Genomic DNA, 19,015 nt, shown 5'->3' on the forward strand with positions numbered 1-19,015 from the left:
GACAGTCGGTGGGCCTTCATCTATTCAGAGTATGAAATGATAATAGGATGGATATCGAAAATCAGTCGGTGATAGGGTGATAATGGTTACGGCCAACTAGGGGTCGGTGAGGGCTCAGTAGACGGGTTTGTCAGGTTTAAATATCCTGAATTTTAGACTTCTTCATCTGTACAAAATTTTCTTCAATAACTACTATCTGATTCTTTTTTTATTTTTACTTTCACTGATATAAAGAGGATGGCCTTCTAGTCTTACACTCCTTTTGTAACAGATGATGTGGATCCCATGCCGTATAACGCTTGCAGGGTAGTAGGTATTCCTACCAATCCAAGCACCTTATTCGTTATTCCACCCACCCCACCACTTAACCAAACCAGCAGCATTTGGAAGTCAAACGGAACAGTGGCAGAGAGAGATCTGTCTTTTTGATGGATGTCTTTAGCTAATTTCTTTCTTCCATCCTTATCTTCTTCTTTATTATTTTGTGTCCTACCAGGGGAAAGAGGAGACAATCTGTAAGGGTGAAGCACAGAGGGAAGCTTCTTCCCTCACCTACAGCTTACGTCCAGGCCAAGTTGGTGATCCAAAATTCTATCCATCCCTCTGCTTTTGAGTCCAATAGAAATGCAGTTTCCCAGAGAGCCCATGCTTATCAGATCCATGTAAGAACTTATTCACTGCCACAAAGCTTATTCACCTCCTTTTCCATGATATATGTGGCCTCTAAACATGGGAAGTGTGTCAGTAGGTTCACCAAGCCTTGTCTGAAACTGCTTGTTTGTTCGGAAACGAAACTTAGTTCCTTTGTTTTTTTCTCAAGAAAAAGAAAGCCTGGTTTCTTTGTTCTTATAATATTAGATATGTTGTTTGCTTTCTGTTGGGTTCTCTTCATGAGAAAAGCATGGTAGGTTTAACCTACAAATCTGAGGTTGGTTTTGGTAACATGAACGGAAAGATGCGTGAATTCTAGGTTTCTTTTTGCCTGTATCGGGCAGTGACTCTGGTAGGCTGAGATAGAAATTAGAATGGTCTATTGAACTTTCTGTGGAAAAGGGCAGAGAGAGAGAGAGATTTCCAAATTCAAAAGTTATATTAGGTTGAACTGTTGTTTTATATTCAACCAAAGAACATCAAAAGGTGGATCCGAATATCTTGTGAACTAATTAACAAATCTATCTCTCTTCTTGGTTTGGATTCTCGGTTTTGGGAGGTTCTCTTCTTGGTTCCTCAATACCTTGCGAATTAATTGACAAATATGTGGCGTGTTCGAGTTTTGTCCCATCAGTCCCCAGTGCACAAGCTAGGTGATTCCCAAATGAAACTATCACCCAAATTTAGATTGGCAATTACTCCACCATCTTCCTCATCTCAGTCATCTTGTGCACCATCACAATTGGAGGCATCACTAGAATTAGGCCCCCTCATACCTGGCCTCCCTGATGATATTGCCCTCAACTGTCTCCTCCGGCTGCCTGTCGAGGCCCATCTGGCCTGCCGGCTAGTCTGCCGGCGATGGCATTGCCTGCTGGCCAACAAGGAGTGCTTCTTTAGCCAAAGGAAGGCTCTGCGCTTCCGCAGCCCTTGGCTGTTCACTTTAGCTTTCCACAGATGCACTGGGAAGATACAGTGGCAGGTATTGGACCTCGCTCACTTCTCTTGGCACACCATTCCAGCCATGCCCTGTAAGGACCGGGTTTGCCCCCGTGGGTTCGGGTGCATCGCCGTTCCGCAGGATGGCACCCTCCTCGTCTGTGGAGGTTTGGTCTCTGACATGGACTGCCCTCTCCGCTTGGTATTGAAGTATGAGATTTATAAGAATCGATGGACCGTTATGAGTAGGATGATCACTGCCCGGTCGTTCTTTGCTGCCGGGGTGATCGATGGCATGGTCTATGTTGCTGGAGGGTACAGCAAAGACCAATTTGAGCTCAATTCAGCCGAGGTTCTTGATCCCATTAAGGGGACTTGGCAGCCTGTTGCAAGCATGGGAAGGAACATGGTCTCCTATGACTCTGCAGTGCTGAATGGGAGGCTTTATGCGACCGAGGGCTGCGTTTGGCCATTCTTGTCTTCACCGAGGGGGCAGGTCTATGACCCGAAAGCTGACTCTTGGGAGGATATGGCTGTTGGAATGAGGGAAGGCTGGACAGGGTCGAGTGTGGTTGTTGATGGGCATCTGTTTGTAATCTCAGAGTACGAACGGATGAGGGTGAAGGTCTATGATGTGGAGTCTGATGCATGGGACACCGTCGACAGCTCTCCCATGCCCGAGAGGATCCGCAAGCCTTTCTCTGTGAATTCCGTTGGTCGTATGATCTTTATTGTTGGCAGAGGCCTTGATGTTGCAGTTGGACATGTAGAGAAGAAGAATTGCAGTGGTTTCGATGGGAAGGCAAAGAAGCAGAGATTCTCCATCCAATGGCAAGACATAGATGTGCCACAAGAATTTGGGGTCTTGACATCCTCCAGTGCTCAGGTTATATATGCTTGATCATCTGTTCGTCAGTTTGGCACCGCTTATGTTGCATCAGAAAACTGAAATGGCTTTAACGAAATAATTCTACAGTTTTAGCATCTGTAATTAGATGGAATGATCCGTAAGAGCAGCTCTAGTATTTTGTTTCCTATGTGCACTTTGATTGACCTCATTGGACATGCCATGTATCTTATTGTGGTTGTGCTTTTTAGGTACTTCTAGTTCTCATTGTTGGTAAGTCATAACAGCTGATGTCTTTTGTTCATGAGCTATGAGCAAGAACACCCAATTGATAATCATTGATGGTAAAACCGCAAGATATTCATAGCCATCGCGAAGACATTCTTCAGTTGGGATGAGCCGATGAAAATTTTGGCTGTCATATGCTGAATGCTTTTAGATTTACTTGAGATTTGCAGCTTATTACTTGCTTGTCTATGCTTGTAGCACCTCCTGTTAAGTTGTTTGTTAGTGGCTTTCCTCTCAAAAATGTGATTTATAGGAACAATTCTTGGAAGGAGTGATTAGAACAACATAGCTATATAAACCTTTCGTTAATGATAGTATTATTGGCACAAAGGCCTTGGCCTGGAATGTTTTGTAGGATTGAGTCCTTAGTTTTACACAGGAGATGTTGGTGATGACTTATCTAAAATTTGCTGTTTACTGCTGTATCTGGCAGCGTCCTTTTGCTTATGTTGGCAATGCTGCAAGCCAAAAGCATGATCTGCTGATGAGAAGACAAATTAGATGAGACAACTAGTTTTAAATTTGTTTTTATATAGGGGAAAAATAGAGACTATCTCCACAAATTAGTGCAATTGCCCAAACTTGTGGTGATGAATGTGATAAGTGCCGTCCGCTGATGAAGTGGATATGGAAATAGGGTTATAAATAAGACTCAGGAGCCTTTGCGGTGTTAGGTTAGCATCGCAGAGTGCAATGCAATGCCAGATGGCTGCCATCATGGATGGCTATCAACAGGGATTCACAGTGTATGGCACGTAAAGCTGTCTTGTTTGATAGCTGCCCATTTCTTCATATCGGCCACCAAAAGTTACACGGCACTCAACGGTGCAAACTGTGCACCACAGAGTATCTATGCTCTAAAAATAACCTCAATAAGTCCATTAGGGCACATTTGGTGCAGTAATGGATAGCAGAAAATGACAGATGAAGGTGCCAGCTGGCTGCTGCCTAAGGGCCTGTATGGATTCTCGGACCCAATATTCATAGGATAACTCCGTCCGGCGAAAAGAAGTAGATGGTAGTAGCACAATCTAAGTTGGCTGAGACTGTTTTCATCCTGTAACCATAAGGACATGGGGTCACCACTGAGGACGAAATCCAAATATCTGAAGAATTATGATTTCTTGTCCTCAGGGTCCCAGAGGATTAGGGATGTTTTCTTTCAAACAAGCCTGATGTCTCTTATTGAATATACCGAAGATCTGGGATCAAATCTCACCATCAAGGAGTATAATGGTTGGAGGGTTTTTGGGGTATTGAGGAGAGGGCTACATATTGCAGTGTAGTCCAAATTGTCTACTGGCATCACCTGCCAGCCAAAAAAAAAAAAAAGGGAAAGCAAAAAAAAAACATGGGAAAGGCATCTGCATGAGAATTTGTCCCCCACATACATGGCTTGGACAACCAATCACCTTGGAGAAAATCATTCCACTCTTGCTTTCTGTAAGAAACTTTGATTCTTCTCTTCTTCTCAAGCAGCAATTCTTACCTAGAATAGCAATGTGCTGGGGTATGACAATCATTATCAGAACGAGCAGATTTTCGCATAAAAAGGTATATTCCAAATTTACAGCATCTGAACCTGATGACCTCTCAGATATTGCAATCATGGAATTTATGGGAAGAACAGATAAAGCTTGTCATGTTCCCAGGTTAATAAAACCTCATGAACATTATCTCTAAACATGACATTCTTTGCCAAAGCTGGTGTCAAGGGAAACCTCATGAACATTATCCTCTAAATATGACATTCTTTGCCAGTGGTCACTGCACTCCATAAGCAAGGACAAAAGGTGAACCTTCAACTGAGATCCTACAAGGAAGCCGAAATGTATTGCTTTGGCCGGTGCTGCTACAATGTCATGTTATCAACTCTTTATTCAGAATAAGGGATCATCCATTAAATCCATCCATTGAAAGAAGCAGCTACAATTAATTGGAGAGTGTCTCTTTTGAATCTTGAATAAATATTGCTCAGCAAAGTTCGGTCTCTGCTTCCTTGCTCCTCATCCTACGCCCATGAGGTTGTGAATAAGAACATAACATGCAATATGCGGAGAAAGAGGAAATCATTGCAAGAGGGCTAGATCTCTCTGAACCTAATCAAGCTTGGCAGTTTGACAAAGAACCCTAAGATCTAGATAGGTAAATAATTTCCTAAAAGTCAAAACTACTGGTGAAGCACCGGACTCAAAAAGATATCCTTTGCATTATGAAGAAAAAACCTCAAGGTCACTATGCCTTCTATAGAAAGGATGGTTAAACCAACAAAACAGGAATACTTCTAATTGCTACAACAGGAAACATAATTTTAAGCTAACAAATGCAAAGTCATATCATGCAAGAAGGATCACAAGGAAGAATCACATCAGAACACTATGAGGTGGAACCCCACGTAGCACAATGTTTGAGAACAGACAGGATTCCAGCTCTGATCCTAAAAAGAAAAAACTGCCTGCAAAAGCTCTCTATTGGCAGAGCTGCTCCACCGCAGCCACAATCTGTGCTGGCTGCACAACAGTCCAATCCTCCAATGACCCAGCATATGGTGTTGGCACATCCTGCGATGACAAGCACATGATTGGAGCATCCAAGTAGTCCCAGAAATTGTCGATGATGGCCGCCCTCAGACTCGCACCAATTCCACCAGTACGCATGCATTCCTCCACTATCAGCACACGATGTGTCTTCTTCACGGAATTCCCAATTGTGTAGAGGTCAAATGGCTTCAATGACCTGATGTCAATGACCTCAGGATCATATCCTTTGTTCACCAGAGTTTTTGCGGCCTGCATCACATGATACCTCATGCGCGAGTATGTCAGGATCGTCACTTGCTCTCCAGGCCGCACCATCTCTGCCTCCTCCAGACAACAAATGTAATCCTTATCAGGGATCCTCTCCTTCAAATTATACAGCAGCACATGCTCAAACAGCACAACAGGATTCTCACTCCTGATGGCTGCTTTCATCAGTCCCTTGGCATTGTAGGGGGTCGAGCAGGCAACCATTTGCAAACCTGGAATTGACTGGAAGTATGATTCCAACCGCTGTGAGTGCTCTGCCCCGAGCTGCCGCCCTACGCCTCCAGGCCCTCGAATCACTATTGGAATGGTAAACTGGCCACCAGAAGTGTAATGGAGCATACCACAATTGTTTGATATCTGATTGAAGGCTAGCAGGAGGAAACCCATGTTCATGCCTTCGACAACTGGCCGTAAACCTGTCATTGCAGCACCAATGCCCATGCCTGTGAAGGAGTTCTCCGCAATCGGAGTGTCAAGAACCCTCAGATCTCCATACTTTTCCGCTAAGCCTTTGGTCACCTTGTACGAGCCACCATAATGACCCACATCTTCCCCCATTATACAAACTCGAGGATCCCGGTCCATCTCTTCTTCCAGACCCTCTCGTAGAGCCTCAAACAAGAGGACTTCATGCCTAAGGATTGATAAGACAAATTAGATTTCAACCAGACCTCATAAACTCAAGATACATTATACAAGCTGCTTGCTTTTAAATTTTTACAATGTGACACATTGGCTGAATAAAATGAGCAAAACAGAAATTATCATTTTAACAGTACATTGAAACTTTCCAAAAGAATCGATTTTGTGATGGAGAGGAGCTTCAGAGATTCTGTGAGTCTTATGTATCAGGTGCCAAGAAATGGCAAGCATACAGGTCCATGGACATAAGTGTTAGTTCTAGCAGAACTTGGAACAGATCACAGATGGATAGGTAGACAGTAATTTATCTCATGAAAGCAGATCCTATGAAGCATCTTACATATATTGTGCTATACTTAATAAATCATTAAAAGTTTATCCGTTGATGCTTTTTCTACAAGATTATTCTTATTTGGAAAAAAATAAACAAGAAGAATAAAATTGATCCAGAGGTAAATGTGGTCGCGCTAACAATGAGTTAGAAGTGCTTGAAGGGCGGTAACAACAAATATTACAAAGAACAGCAGTGTGAGCAGGTACAAATTTCCAAAGGTTGACACTTAAGGCAGATGTCACAGTTACATGTCATTCTTCATAAACTGTATTATGTATTATCTAATAACTAGTATATATGACTGATGTATGTGGTCTTTATGCAAATACATGTAAAAATCCAGCTTGGGGGCATACAAAGTGTCAAAAGCAACACGGAGAGAAATAGGGAGAAGAAAAAGCCAAACATCATTACTGATTCTTTATTTCAAACCAGGAACCACCTCATAACAACTGCTAGACATCCAGAATCATTCTATGGAAAGGACCCCCAAGGTTATTAGCCTATCACTATATTCATGGGGAAAAGGCACTTTCATACAATGAACAGACAATAGGCACATTTCTTCCTCAAATCTCCTATTAACTGAACACAAATCCAACCTCCGAATCAACAAGAAAATGAAGCAGACATCCACACTGCATGTGGAAGTTATCATACATTAGTTTTGCCAATCTCTATAACAAGAGTCATGACAGACAGCAAGTTTGTTCAAAATGATCAACTAAATAAATAATAGATCTTTCTAGGAATTTAAGGTATGAAATCATGTACATGACATTAGTTAAAACAGTCAAAAAGGAATACATTATCCAGTCATTCTTAAAATTCTCATCATATCCAAGGCTAGGGCACCATAATCTCATATTCCCTCTCCACTCAAAGTACCTTATCATCGGGGCCTTTCACCAATGTTTCACTTCTTCACCACTCTTCAGCTCAAAACAAATACCAGCCATAATGCCATAAAGCCCCTCTTTCCCTACCTCCAAAACTTCCAAGTCTAATAGATAGAGTAGTGTCAGTAACATTTGAGTTGATTTTTAATTTATTCAAGTGAGTTTTATATTGATTTTCTGACATGGAAAAATACGAATTAGTTCCTCATTATTTTCTTTTGATAATATATAATAGTTTGTGTTCAATAACTTACATCAATTAAAGAAATGCCAAAGTTCACAAGAAAGCACTATGGGTTTGTACTAGTTTTTGAAAGATTAAAAAACAACAATGGAAATGTTCCCATCCTTTTACATACCAACTTAAACTACCATCCTTGAGTTTGAAAAAGGAATAATAAAAAAAAATCTTTGTAACCTATTGGAGCAAGGAAAAGTGTCAAAGGCCTAAAAGGTCATAGGTAATGCAAATACCTGATAAATGCCATCTACATAAACCCTCAAACAAGGAAAAGAATTTAGCAACAGGAACAATATTACTATTTGCATTTAGAGTGGCATGATGAGGCACAATGATTTTGTATGCCCAAAGTAGAATTTGTATCACTAAGACATAAAGATAGGACTGAAATCGGATCAGATACGGATCGGATACCAATATATCCATATCTATATTTTTTTTTTTTACGAATACAAATACGGATATGGATATTAGTCAGATACAAAAATTTATATCCATATTTATTTTGAACGGATACGGATACAAGTTAGATACTAAAAGTATGGATATAAATAAGAATATAGATCGAATAATTAAATTTTATGACTATGGAATCAAAGATATTACTAAATGAATAATAAATCAAGTTAATAACATGTTAATGTGGATATATAGTTCCTTTAAAGTTTAATGAGTGCTATACAAAATTACATAAGATTACAGGTAGAATCGAATATTTGGATACGGATCGGATAGTTGTCTATCCATATCCATATCCTTCTTTTTTTTTTTTTCCTGACAGATATGAAGAAGGATACGGATATTAGTCAAATGCTCAAATTTCTGTCCATATCCGGATAGATTCGAATATGAAAACAAATCCGAACGAATATTATCCATACCACTTTCACCCCCATATAAAGATGATAAGATGAAGATTAAATGAATTTGATTTTGTAGGGAAAAAATATACCTTATTCAGAATAAGCTTCATGTAGGTGAAAACAATAGTCTAGTAACATTACAAGTTCTAACAACACTAAGAAACCCAAAAATTGATCAACAAACAGTTGACTTCAAAAAAGAAAGTTACTTACATCCATATTTCATGTGGGAGTGAACCTTAATAATTGATTTAAGGTCAAGTTAAAATAGTCTCCACCATGATGGTGAACATGTTGGAACCTTGAACTAAGGTGTTCTTTAATAATTGATTCAAGATCAAGTTAAAATATTGTCTCCACCACAATGGTGAACATGTTGGAACCTAGAACTAAGGACACAATGGTTCAACAAGAGACAATGTTGTTCAAGTAAAGGAAATAACTTTCTTGATTGATGGTTAAAAGAGCAGCCGACATATGTTTGCCTTTTGAATCTGGAATAGCTGCAAACATATGATCATGTCCATTCCAACACTTGATGCACTGCAAATTGTCAACTCTTCATTAATAAAGGAAAAATGTCCATGGTCTATACAAGAACTTTTGATTCCTAAGCTCCCAAGGAAGCATAACAAAGTTTTTGCGTGCAGAGAACATTAAATGAAAGATAATTAACAAAGACTTAGTTATAGTGATGTCTAAACATCATGAAAGAGCAGATGGTACAAATTTGAACTTCTATTATGACCTGCATAGGAGAAACAAAAATACCCACTTTATACTGACATGCTACCAGCAGGCCGAGATATCTCGAATAAAAGTTTCTCAGATTCCCAGTAGCTTGGAAATAAGTTGCAGTTTGATATGGGTTAATATGTTGGAAATGGAGTTTGCTGGTTTCCCATCAAACTACATATTGTACCAGCTATAACAAGAAACTTTCAACAATTAAGGATGAATAGGAAAACATGTTGGTTTCCATATTTCTAGAGAATGAGGAAAAAAGGGTTAGCAGAAAGTCTAGTAAAAGGAGATGACTTGAGGGATCAATAATTGTGGTCTGCAATCAACTTTTCATCGGATTTTCGTGAACTGATGTCAATAGAAGATAGAAATGAAGTAAAATCAGTGGAACAAGAAAGAAAGAAATAATGATAAAAGGAAAAAGGCATGGAAAGAAGGGACAAGGAACCAGCTATTTATTGTTGTTTGTAGTTTCTGAAAGTAATATTAGCTACAAGGTATACAATCTTGGTAATAGGTACCATATTGATATCTTACTAGTTCGGTACGATATGATACCCATCTTGTACTGAAACAGCCTTCTAACCATTTTTCTCAATTTTTATCTTGGTACAAGTTGGTACATCTCGGTACAAGTTGGTACACACCTCAATATACCTTGGTACGAGATGGTATGCCTTGGTACAGAATGTTACAGGATTTGTACCAACACAAACTTGAGTTTTGTATTGGTTCCCATCCGATATAATACAATATGGCTCGTACCAAATAGTACGGCAGACCATGATTAATGTTGGTGCAAAAATCCGCTTGCGCCGGAGAAGCTGGAGTCGGGGAAGCCGCGGTCGCCGCCGGGACCTGCAAGGGAAGTCTAAACCGGAGGTGGGGTTGCTCCGGCAAGACCCTCCGACGCTCAAGTCAGTTCTCTGCCTCAACAAGAATGGAGTGCTCGAACGGAGAATTTAGCAGAGTTTTTAGATAAGAAAAATGAGCTTAAAGAATAACGTATCTGGATCCCCCTTTTATAGATGGAGGAGGCAACGGATTGATGGCGACGTTTGTAACCGCCTGGTAGTGGGCCGCCCATTGTCAGGGGAATTGATTGCGAAAGATAATGGAGCAGACACGTGGCCATCACCTCGGCCCGCCACGTGGAATCTGTTGTGAGGGGTGGAGCAGCGTCCGTTGTCAGCGGATAGGAGAATCGCATGGTATCCGTCGCAGGAGGTGGAGCAGGTTCGTGGCCGTTACAGTGGCCTGCCAGGGGATAGTGGAGCTGTGCGGAGTCCGCCACAGGGAGTGGAGCAGGGCGGCTATGGTTACTGCGGCCTGTCAGGGAATGATGGTACTGCACGGAGTCCGCCACAGGAAGTGGAGCAGGGTCGTGGCCGTTTTGAGGGCCTGTCAGGGAGCGTGGATCTGTCGATTGAAGCTCGGCAACGGCCGGAGCCCGGTTTCTGTTGAGGTCCGGGAGAGGTCCTCCTGGCGGTAGGGGTCGTGAGCGGAGCCCGACCCCCCGGGGGAGTCCGGGCGGAACCCTCTCGGAGCCGAAGTTGCGGGTGGAGTCCGGCTCTCGTAGGAGTCCGGGCGGAGTCTACTTGCGACTGTAGTCGTTGGCGTCAGAGATGAGGCTCGACTCCCTTAAGAGCACGGGTGAAGTCCTCCAACAGTTGGTACCGAGAGCGGAGCCCGGCTCCCGTAGGAGTCCGGGCGGAGCTGTTCTGATGTTGGCGGCGAAGCCCGGCTCCCGTAGGAGTCCGGGCGGAGCTGCACTTGCTGTCGTCGGTGGAGCCCGGCTCCCGTGGGAGTCCGGGCGGAGCTGCACTTGCTGTCGGCGGTGGAGCCCGGCTCCCGTGGGAGTCCGGGCGGAGCTGCACTTGCTGTCGGCGGTGGAGCCCGGCTCCCGTGGGAGTCCGGGCAGAGCTGCGCTGCAATCAAAGTTAAGGGTGAAGTCCGGCTCTGGTAGGAGTCCGGATGGAGCTTACCAGCAGTTGATACTGAGAGCGGAGCCCGGCTCCCGTAGGAGTCCGGGCGGAGCTGTTCTGATGTTGGCGGCGGAGCCCGGCTCCCGTAGGAGTCCGGGCGGAGCTGCACTTGCTGTCGGCGGTGGAGCCCGGCTCCCGTAGGAGTCCGGGCAGAGCTGCGCTGCAATCAAAGTTAAGGGTGAAGTCCGGCTCCCGTAGGAGTCCGGATGGAGCTTACCAGCAGTTGATACTGAGAGCGGAGCTCGGCTCCCGTAGGAGTCCGGGCGGAGCTGCACTTGCTGTCGTCGGTGGAACCCGGCTCCCGTAGGAGTCCGGACGGAGCTGCACTTGCTGTCGTCGGTGGAGCCCGGCTCCCGTAGGAGTCCGGGCGGAGCTGCACTTGCTGTCGGCGGTGGAGCCCGGCTCCCGTAGGAGTCCGGGCGGAGCTGCACTTGCTGTCGTCGGTGGAGCCCGGCTCCCGTAGGAGTCCGGGCGGAGCTGCGCTGATGTCGATTCCGTTGAGGGTTTCGGCTGTGGGTATTTTATACCCAACACCAGTCCCCCTACATCCGAGTTTGAATTTCAAACGAAGGAAGTACACAGAGGTACAGCCGGAACCGTCCCTTCGAATCCTGCGCCCTGCCGCTCCCAGATATTTTGGCATTAAATGAGCGCGTGCCGGAGTCTTTTCGAATTGGGGCGGTACGAGGGGACGCTTCGAAAACCCCGCAGGTACGCTGGCCTAGGTACAGTGCAATCATGACCCTGCCAACCGCCTTTAGCCGTCTGCCACGGGGAGTGGGGCACGCGTCGGATGCGGACTGGCCTAAGGGGATTCGCGATCATTATGGCGCCGGATCCCAGGGTCTATTTAAACCCGTCCTCCCCCCTTCAGGCGTCCTACTCCATTTCTGATTTCTTGCTGGCGTCTGTCTTCTCTCCGAGAGCCTGCTCTAGTGAACGCCCTCTCGAGCCGTAGGCGCCTCCCGTTTCTCGCTCCCCAGGTCCTCAGAGCAAGATAGATTAGTGCCAACCTTCTTCTTCTTACCGCCTAGGGGCTTCTCTTCTTTTCATTTCTTTTGTGTCTTCTTCCGAGTTGACCTTCAGCGTCTCGTTCCCTTCTCGGTTTGCCTTTCTAGGATCCTTCAGGTTCTCCCCCCGAAAAATGTCTTCCGACTCTTCTGCCCCCGTCAGTTCTGGGAGTTCTTCTGCTTCGAACCCCCAGGCCCCTGTCTCTGCGGACGAACCTGCGTCCGGGGCAGGGCCTCACCCGATTTTCGCACCGGGCGCCATTCCATGTTCGTCGACTCCGAACGAACTCCTCCTGATAAGGGCTCGGTACGGGGTTCCTTCGGAGTACGACCTGGAGCTTCCTGGCCCCTCTGACCGGGCCAGCGCTCCCCCTCCTGGTCGCTTTTGTTTGTACCAGGAGGCATTCCGTGCCGGACTCCGGCTTCCGCTTCCTGTCTTTGTTGCCGCCTTTTTTCGCTTCTTAGACATTTCTCTCGCCTCTGTGGCCCCGAATTCCTTTAGATTTTTGATAGGGTTTCTCTCTCTCTGCCATATAGCCGAGATCCAGCCATCCCTCTCCTTGTTCAGGCATTTCTACACCTTCAAACGCCATCCTTCAGCGAAGGACTGGTGGTACTTCTCCCCCCAGTTCGGTAAGAAGGGGTTGCTGAAGGGCGCCCCTTCTTCGATTCACAACTGGAAGGGGAAATTTCTCTTTGTCTACTGCCCGACCCTGAAACTAGGTCTGCCCCCTTGGGGATCTCTGAGGGATTCCGTCCGTCGGGCTCCCAGCCTGGGAGAGGACGACCTCCAGGCTGCCCAGAAGCTTCTGAGTTATCCCGCTCCTTCCCTTCCTAACCTTCTGAGGGAGCAGCTTCTTTTCAACATCGGCCTGAGCCCTCAGGATCCAGCAAGTATTCATCTTTCCTTTTCTTGCCTTCTTCTTCTCTCTCTCTTCTCTTTTTTTCTCTCTTTTTTTTTTTTCGCTCTTTTCTTCCTCTTTTTTTTCTCTTCTTTTTTTTGGACTGATCGGTGCCGCTTCTTCTTTCTTCTTTTCTTTTCCTGTTTTTTTTTTTTTTCATATATATACTACAGGGCCAGGATGGCTAGGGAAAGAGGGACAAAACGATAAGAAAAAGCAGCTACAAAAAGGGGGCGACTACAAAAGAACTCTAAGGGGGTCCTGCTCCCTCCGACCTAGGGTGATCACCTCCATCCCTCAACCAGGACTGCCTCAGATTCTCCACTGCTTCTTCTAGTTCTTCCTTCTTCCGCAGCGTATCCTGGAGCGTCTGACGAAGATGTCGGCTCTCTGCCTCCGCTTCTCGACGCCGCTTCCGCAGAACTTCGGACTCCGCCTCTGCATCCGCGACGGCCTTCCGCTCGAGCGCCAGTTGGATTTTCACTTGTTGAAGCTCGGCTGTCTTCTCCCCAAGGGAGACGGAAATTCCTTCGACAGTGCCTCTCAGGGCTAGGAGCTCTTCGGTATCTTGGGCGTTAGTAAGCTGCGCCCTAGTAACCAATTGCCTCTGGAGACGAACAACCTCGTCCGCCGCCTGACGGAATCTCCCTTTGTGCTCTTCCACTTGCCGGCGCCAGCTGGCCCGCTGCACATCGTGGCTCATCTCAGCATCTTGGAGTTGCTTCTGGAGGTCGGAGACCTTCTGCGACCATTTTTGTTCATCATCAACCCGTGCCAGGAGCCGAGATGAGTTCCCTTCCAGCTGGCCGATTTTCCTCTTCGCAGTTGATAGCTCCACCTTAAGGGCGCTGATCCTGGCTTCTTGAGCCCAAGTTCGGTCGCTGGCGCTCTTCTTACATTCCTCGAGCTCCTTTGTGAAGTTCGCCTTCCTCCGGCTGTAGTCCATGATTGCCTTCACTTGGAGACTCCTGAAGTGGGCGGCCTCAGCGGCGGCTTCGGAGTAGTATTTTTTCGACTGGCGGAGCTCGCCCTCCGCCTTCTTCAACTTCTTCGTCAGGTGGAGGACCTCCTTTTTCAGCCGTTGGATAGTTGACTTCAGCGGGACCCCCAGGGGCAAAGGGAGTGCTTCGGCAGGGCACTGCCATCGGAAGATGCAAACGTCAAAGACCGACTCATTACAAGAAGAAAGGCAGAAAAGGAGGAGCAGGAGGAAGAAAAGGCCATCCACAATAAGAAATTCGACTTTATTGATTAATTTTGAAGACAAACGGAAAGGAAGTATGGCAACAAAAGAAAGATACAAGATCGGAGGTCTCAGACCTCGAGGGCAGGGGGTGGAGAGCTCGGCGCGGGGGGTGCGACTGCGGTGGCGGCGGGCGAAGGGCCGGCCTCGTCGTCAGACTCCTCCAGAAAGCCGAGATCAAGGTCGGGGTATCTATTGGCCACCCTCTCTCGGCAGAGCAAAATCCGCTTGCGCCGGAGAAGCTGGAGTCGGGGAAGCCGCGGTCGCCGCCGGGACCTGCAAGAGAAGTCTAAACCGGAGGTGGGGTTGCTCCGGCAAGACCCTCCGACACTCAAGTCAGTTCTCTGCCTCAACAAGAATGGAGTGCTCGAACGGAGAATTTAGCAGAGTTTTTAGATAAGAAAAATGAGCTTAAAGAATAACGTATCTGGATCCCCCTTTTATAGACGGAGGAGGCAACGGATTGATGGCGACGTTTGTAACCGCCTGGTAGTGGGCCGCCCATGGTCAGGGGAATTGATTGCGAAAGATAATGGAGCAGACACGTGGCCATCACCTCGGCCCGCCACGTGGAATCTGTTGTGAGGGGTGGAGCAGCGTCCGTTGTCAGCGGATAGGAGAATCGCATGGTATCCGTCGCAGGAGGTGGAGCAGGTTCGTGGCCGTTACGGTGGCCTGCCAGGGGATAGTGGAGCTGTGCGGAGTCCGCCACAGGGAGTGGAGCAGGGCGGCTATGGTTACTGCGGCCTGTCAGGGAATGATGGTACTGCACGGAGTCCACCACAGGAAGTGGAGCAGGGTCGTGGCCGTTTTGAGGGCCTGTCAGGGAGCGTGGATCTGTCGATTGAAGCTCGGCAACGGCCGGAGCCCGGTTTCTGTTGAGGTCCGGGAGAGGTCCTCCTGGCGGTAGGGGTCGTGAGCGGAGCCCGACCCCCCGGGGGAGTCCGGGCGGAACCCTCTCGGAGCCGAAGTTGCGGGTGGAGTCCGGCTCTCGTAGGAGTCCGGGCGGAGTCTGCTTGCGACTGTAGTCGTTGGCGTCAGAGATGAGGCTCGGCTCCCTTAAGAGCACGGGTGAAGTCCTCCAACAGTTGGTACCGAGAGCGGAGCCCGGCTCCCGTAGGAGTCCGGGCGGAGCTGTTCTGATGTTGGCGGCGGAGCTCGGCTCCTGTAGGAGTCCGGGCGGAGCTGCACTTGCTGTCGTCGGTGGAGCCCGGCTCCCGTAGGAGTCCGGGCGGAGCTGCACTTGCTGTCGGCGGTGGAGCCCGGCTCCCATGGGAGTCCGGACGGAGCTGCACTTGCTGTCGGCGGTGGAGCCCGGCTCCCGTAGGAGTCCGGGCAGAGCTGCGCTGCAATCAAAGTTAAGGGTGAAGTCCGGCTCTGGTAGGAGTCCGGATGGAGCTTACCAGCAGTTGATACTGAGAGCGGAGCCCGGCTCCCGTAGGAGTCCGGGCGGAGCTGTTCTGATGTTGGCGGCGGAGCCCGGCTCCCGTAGGAGTCCGGGCGGAGCTGCACTTGCTGTCGGCGGTGGAGCCCGGCTCCCGTAGGAGTCCGGGCAGAGCTGCGCTGCAATCAAAGTTAAGGGTGAAGTCCGGCTCCCGTAGGAGTCCGGATGGAGCTTACCAGCAGTTGATACTGAGAGCGGAGCCCGGCTCCCGTAGGAGTCCGGGCGGAGCTGTTCTGATGTTGGCGGCGGAGCCCGGCTCCCGTAGGAGTCCGGACGGAGCTGCACTTGCTGTCGTCGGTGGAGCCCGGCTCCTGCTGCACTTGCTGTCGGCGGTGGAGCCCGGCTCCCGTAGGAGTCCGGACGGAGCTGCACTTGCTGTCGTCGGTGGAGCCCGGCTCCCGTAGGAGTCCGGGCGGAGCTGCACTTGCTGTCGTCGGTGGAGCCCGGCTCCCGTAGGAGTCCGGGCGGAGCTGCGCTGATGTCGATTCCGTTGAGGGTTTCGGCTGTGGGTATTTTATACCCAACAATTAACTATAAATGCTAATATCATGAAAGAGGAAGAAAAGAAGAAGAAACAAAAATCAAGGACCAAATAAAAAATATAAAATTAATATTAAGTGCTCTTGTTGCTACTTGCTAGCAAAGAAGTTGAAAAATAATTGATTTACAATGAGTGAAGATATTTGAAGATCACAAAAACCCCACATATAAAGGCCAGAAAACCAATTTATAGTACAACCTAGTGCAATAAACTTCCCTGATCAAACCTACAACCAGCCACTGTCTCTTTAACATATTAATCCTGATAAATTAGGACATATACAGGGGCAGAGCAGGATGCGAGCCTCATGGGGGCCAATCTATACACGCACACATGCGAGCGCATAGACATATACATATGTACATATATAAATATAATAAAATCTGTTTTAATAGATACAGTTTTCTTTATGATAATACTATATTGATGTTTTATTCGGTATGAAACACTAATTACTTAAATGATTTGTTGCAGATTTTAACAAGGTAATACAAATCCAATTAATTGGCTCAAATTTATGTCTGAGTGTGACTTTAAGCCTTTGATTTCCATATATAAGTTAGTTTCAAATATATATGATTTGAACAAATAATATAATCAGTTATCCTGGATGCAAAAATTAAGGGACCAAATTTTTTGATACTTATCAAAATATGGAAATCTGATCTCCTTCTTAACAAGCTAAATTAAGGAGTGAAATTTCAGGAAACACCCAATTTCTGGGGAGTTTATTATTGGGGGAAGGGGTGGGCTTTTTTGGTACTAGGTGGGGGAAAGCCCAGTGATAGAAATTAAAAGAAATGGTCTCCCCAGGGAAAGAAAACGGAAGACAGTGGATAAACCCCTTATAATTGAACAAAAAAGCAGCCAACGGTATCTGCCATGCACTAAAAGAAAAGGAGGGGGGGTGGCGCCATCCAGCTCCCCAGATCTGGTCCTGGAATCGTAATTGGATGTCAACAGCTTTTGCACTTCCCAGAGAGAGAGAGAGTTTTAGCACCTCAACTGAAGAAATCTTGGATCAATGCCCAAAAATACATCAAAAAGTATATGCAATAATAAGTCTTATATAAACTTAAATTATCTAACCACTGTCAGCCATGCAACAGTAGTTATCCCACTTTCCATGAAAAAAATCAAAAAACAATTAAGGTAATTGTGTTTCTTCTGGCCACAGATCACATCAAGCAGAAAATAATCTTACGGGGAAATATTCAACAATGATACCTAGAAGAAACTTGAATCATCAAAATGGATAAAACTAAAACAGATTTTCTCAATGCAAAACATAATGAATAATTGAACATTCAACAACTAATAGTCAAGATTATTAAAAAATAAGGTGTATGGAGAGCTTACCCAGGCTTGGAATCTGTGGATTTTGCAGATGCCTCACTCTTTGCCTAGAAACACAAAGTAAAAACCAAATTAACAGAAAGAGCATATTTCAATAGGAACAACTGCATAAGACCAACTTTATTAATTGATGATACAAACACTGCTAACATCTCAAAAGGGAAGGCAAAAGACTAGCAAACTAAGTACTGATTCTAATAGAACCAGAAATCAATCACAGAAGAAAGGCAATCTCATCCAGGAGTAAATGAACGCGCCAACAAGCATGCAATCTAAATTAATGGAGGTTCCAATAATTAACTGCAACTGCATTTGTGATCAAATGCCCCGCACGCAGCCCGGCGTTAAAGCTAACAGAATGTCTTCCATCAGATTTCACAACCAAAACGCTTCCTTTCCTTCCTGAAAACAAACATGGAAAGCAACAATTAGCCTGCGATCCAAAATCAGGTCAGAAATTTACACATTAAAAAGTTTCCGAAAAACCCACTCCATTCTCCAACAAAATTCCAGTAAAATCAGAGCCCAGTTTCCATGATTCACAAAATAAAGGGGAGACTTTAAATTTGAATAAATTTCCACTAAATAATCGTCACAGCAACTCTAACATATCCAACCACTGAAGCAATAAAAGGGCAAGAAGAAAACTAGAAACGATGAAATATTATCGATAAACCCACAAATCAAAACTATGTACTCAAGTGTTTCTCGGAAACGATTCAAATGGATGAAAAAGAACCTGCAGGAGATCGGAGCAGCGATCCGAACCGAAACCTCTCGGAATTGACCACGAGATTCGAGGAAGCCATTAGGGCGGCCGCCGTCTGGAGCGCCGCTGCCATCCTCGGCCCGATCGAAAGGAAAAAAAAGAAACAAGAGAGAGGAAGAAAACGAGAGAAGAATCGTAAAGGGAACGAACGCGTGGAATGAGAGATCTGGGGCGGATTTATACTGGAAGTGGGCGGAGATAGCAAGGCGAAAGCCGCGAGGAGAGAGATCGCCCGCTCTCTCTCGAGGGGCCCGGCTCTTCGGGCAGCCTCGGTTCCATCGCACGTAATCCGCGTCGCATTTCCTCGCCGCCTGGCCCATCACAGCCGTTGGAAAACATCGGATGGTAAGTATCGGTGCTATCACGATGCACGGACATCTGGGACAACGATCATACGGGTGGATGGTTGAGAACAGCGAAGACGTATTGCTCGTATCGATTGATCCCTCAGCGGGGCACAGTATTGAGCAAAGTTATTAAACCTGATCCGGCCAAGTGGATCGAAACGAA

The 19,015-nt window shown here is 46.3% G+C and overlaps 3 protein-coding genes across 3 annotated transcripts; 1 reads left to right on the forward strand and 2 right to left on the reverse strand.

Moving 5' to 3' along the window:
* The first annotated feature begins 373 nt into the window (after positions 1-373).
* Positions 374-2,775, forward strand: LOC105059560 (F-box/kelch-repeat protein At1g30090). Its single transcript, XM_010942892.3, has one exon. The coding sequence runs from the start codon at positions 1,256-1,258 to the stop codon at positions 2,489-2,491; it is 1,236 nt and encodes a 411-aa protein (XP_010941194.1). The 5' UTR covers positions 374-1,255; the 3' UTR covers positions 2,492-2,775.
* Positions 2,776-5,013: 2,238 nt separating this feature from the next.
* LOC105059550 (pyruvate dehydrogenase E1 component subunit beta) lies at positions 5,014-18,768 on the reverse strand. Its single transcript, XM_010942881.4, has 4 exons — positions 18,476-18,768; positions 18,038-18,138; positions 17,740-17,783; positions 5,014-6,166 (listed from the first exon to the last, which is right to left on the reverse strand). Exons 1-4 carry the CDS (start codon positions 18,576-18,578, stop codon positions 5,194-5,196), a joined length of 1,221 nt encoding a protein of 406 aa, XP_010941183.1. The 5' UTR covers positions 18,579-18,768; the 3' UTR covers positions 5,014-5,193.
* LOC140855577 (uncharacterized) lies at positions 11,302-14,773 on the reverse strand. The gene is made up of 2 exons (XM_073251606.1): positions 14,473-14,773; positions 11,302-14,290 (listed from the first exon to the last, which is right to left on the reverse strand). The coding sequence occupies exon 2, from the start codon at positions 14,096-14,098 to the stop codon at positions 13,403-13,405; it is 696 nt and encodes a 231-aa protein (XP_073107707.1). The 5' UTR covers positions 14,099-14,290; positions 14,473-14,773; the 3' UTR covers positions 11,302-13,402.
* Positions 18,769-19,015: the final 247 nt, after the last annotated feature.

This window comes from Elaeis guineensis, chromosome 2, assembly GCF_000442705.2.
Source record: "Elaeis guineensis isolate ETL-2024a chromosome 2, EG11, whole genome shotgun sequence".
NCBI lineage: Eukaryota > Viridiplantae > Streptophyta > Magnoliopsida > Arecales > Arecaceae > Elaeis > Elaeis guineensis.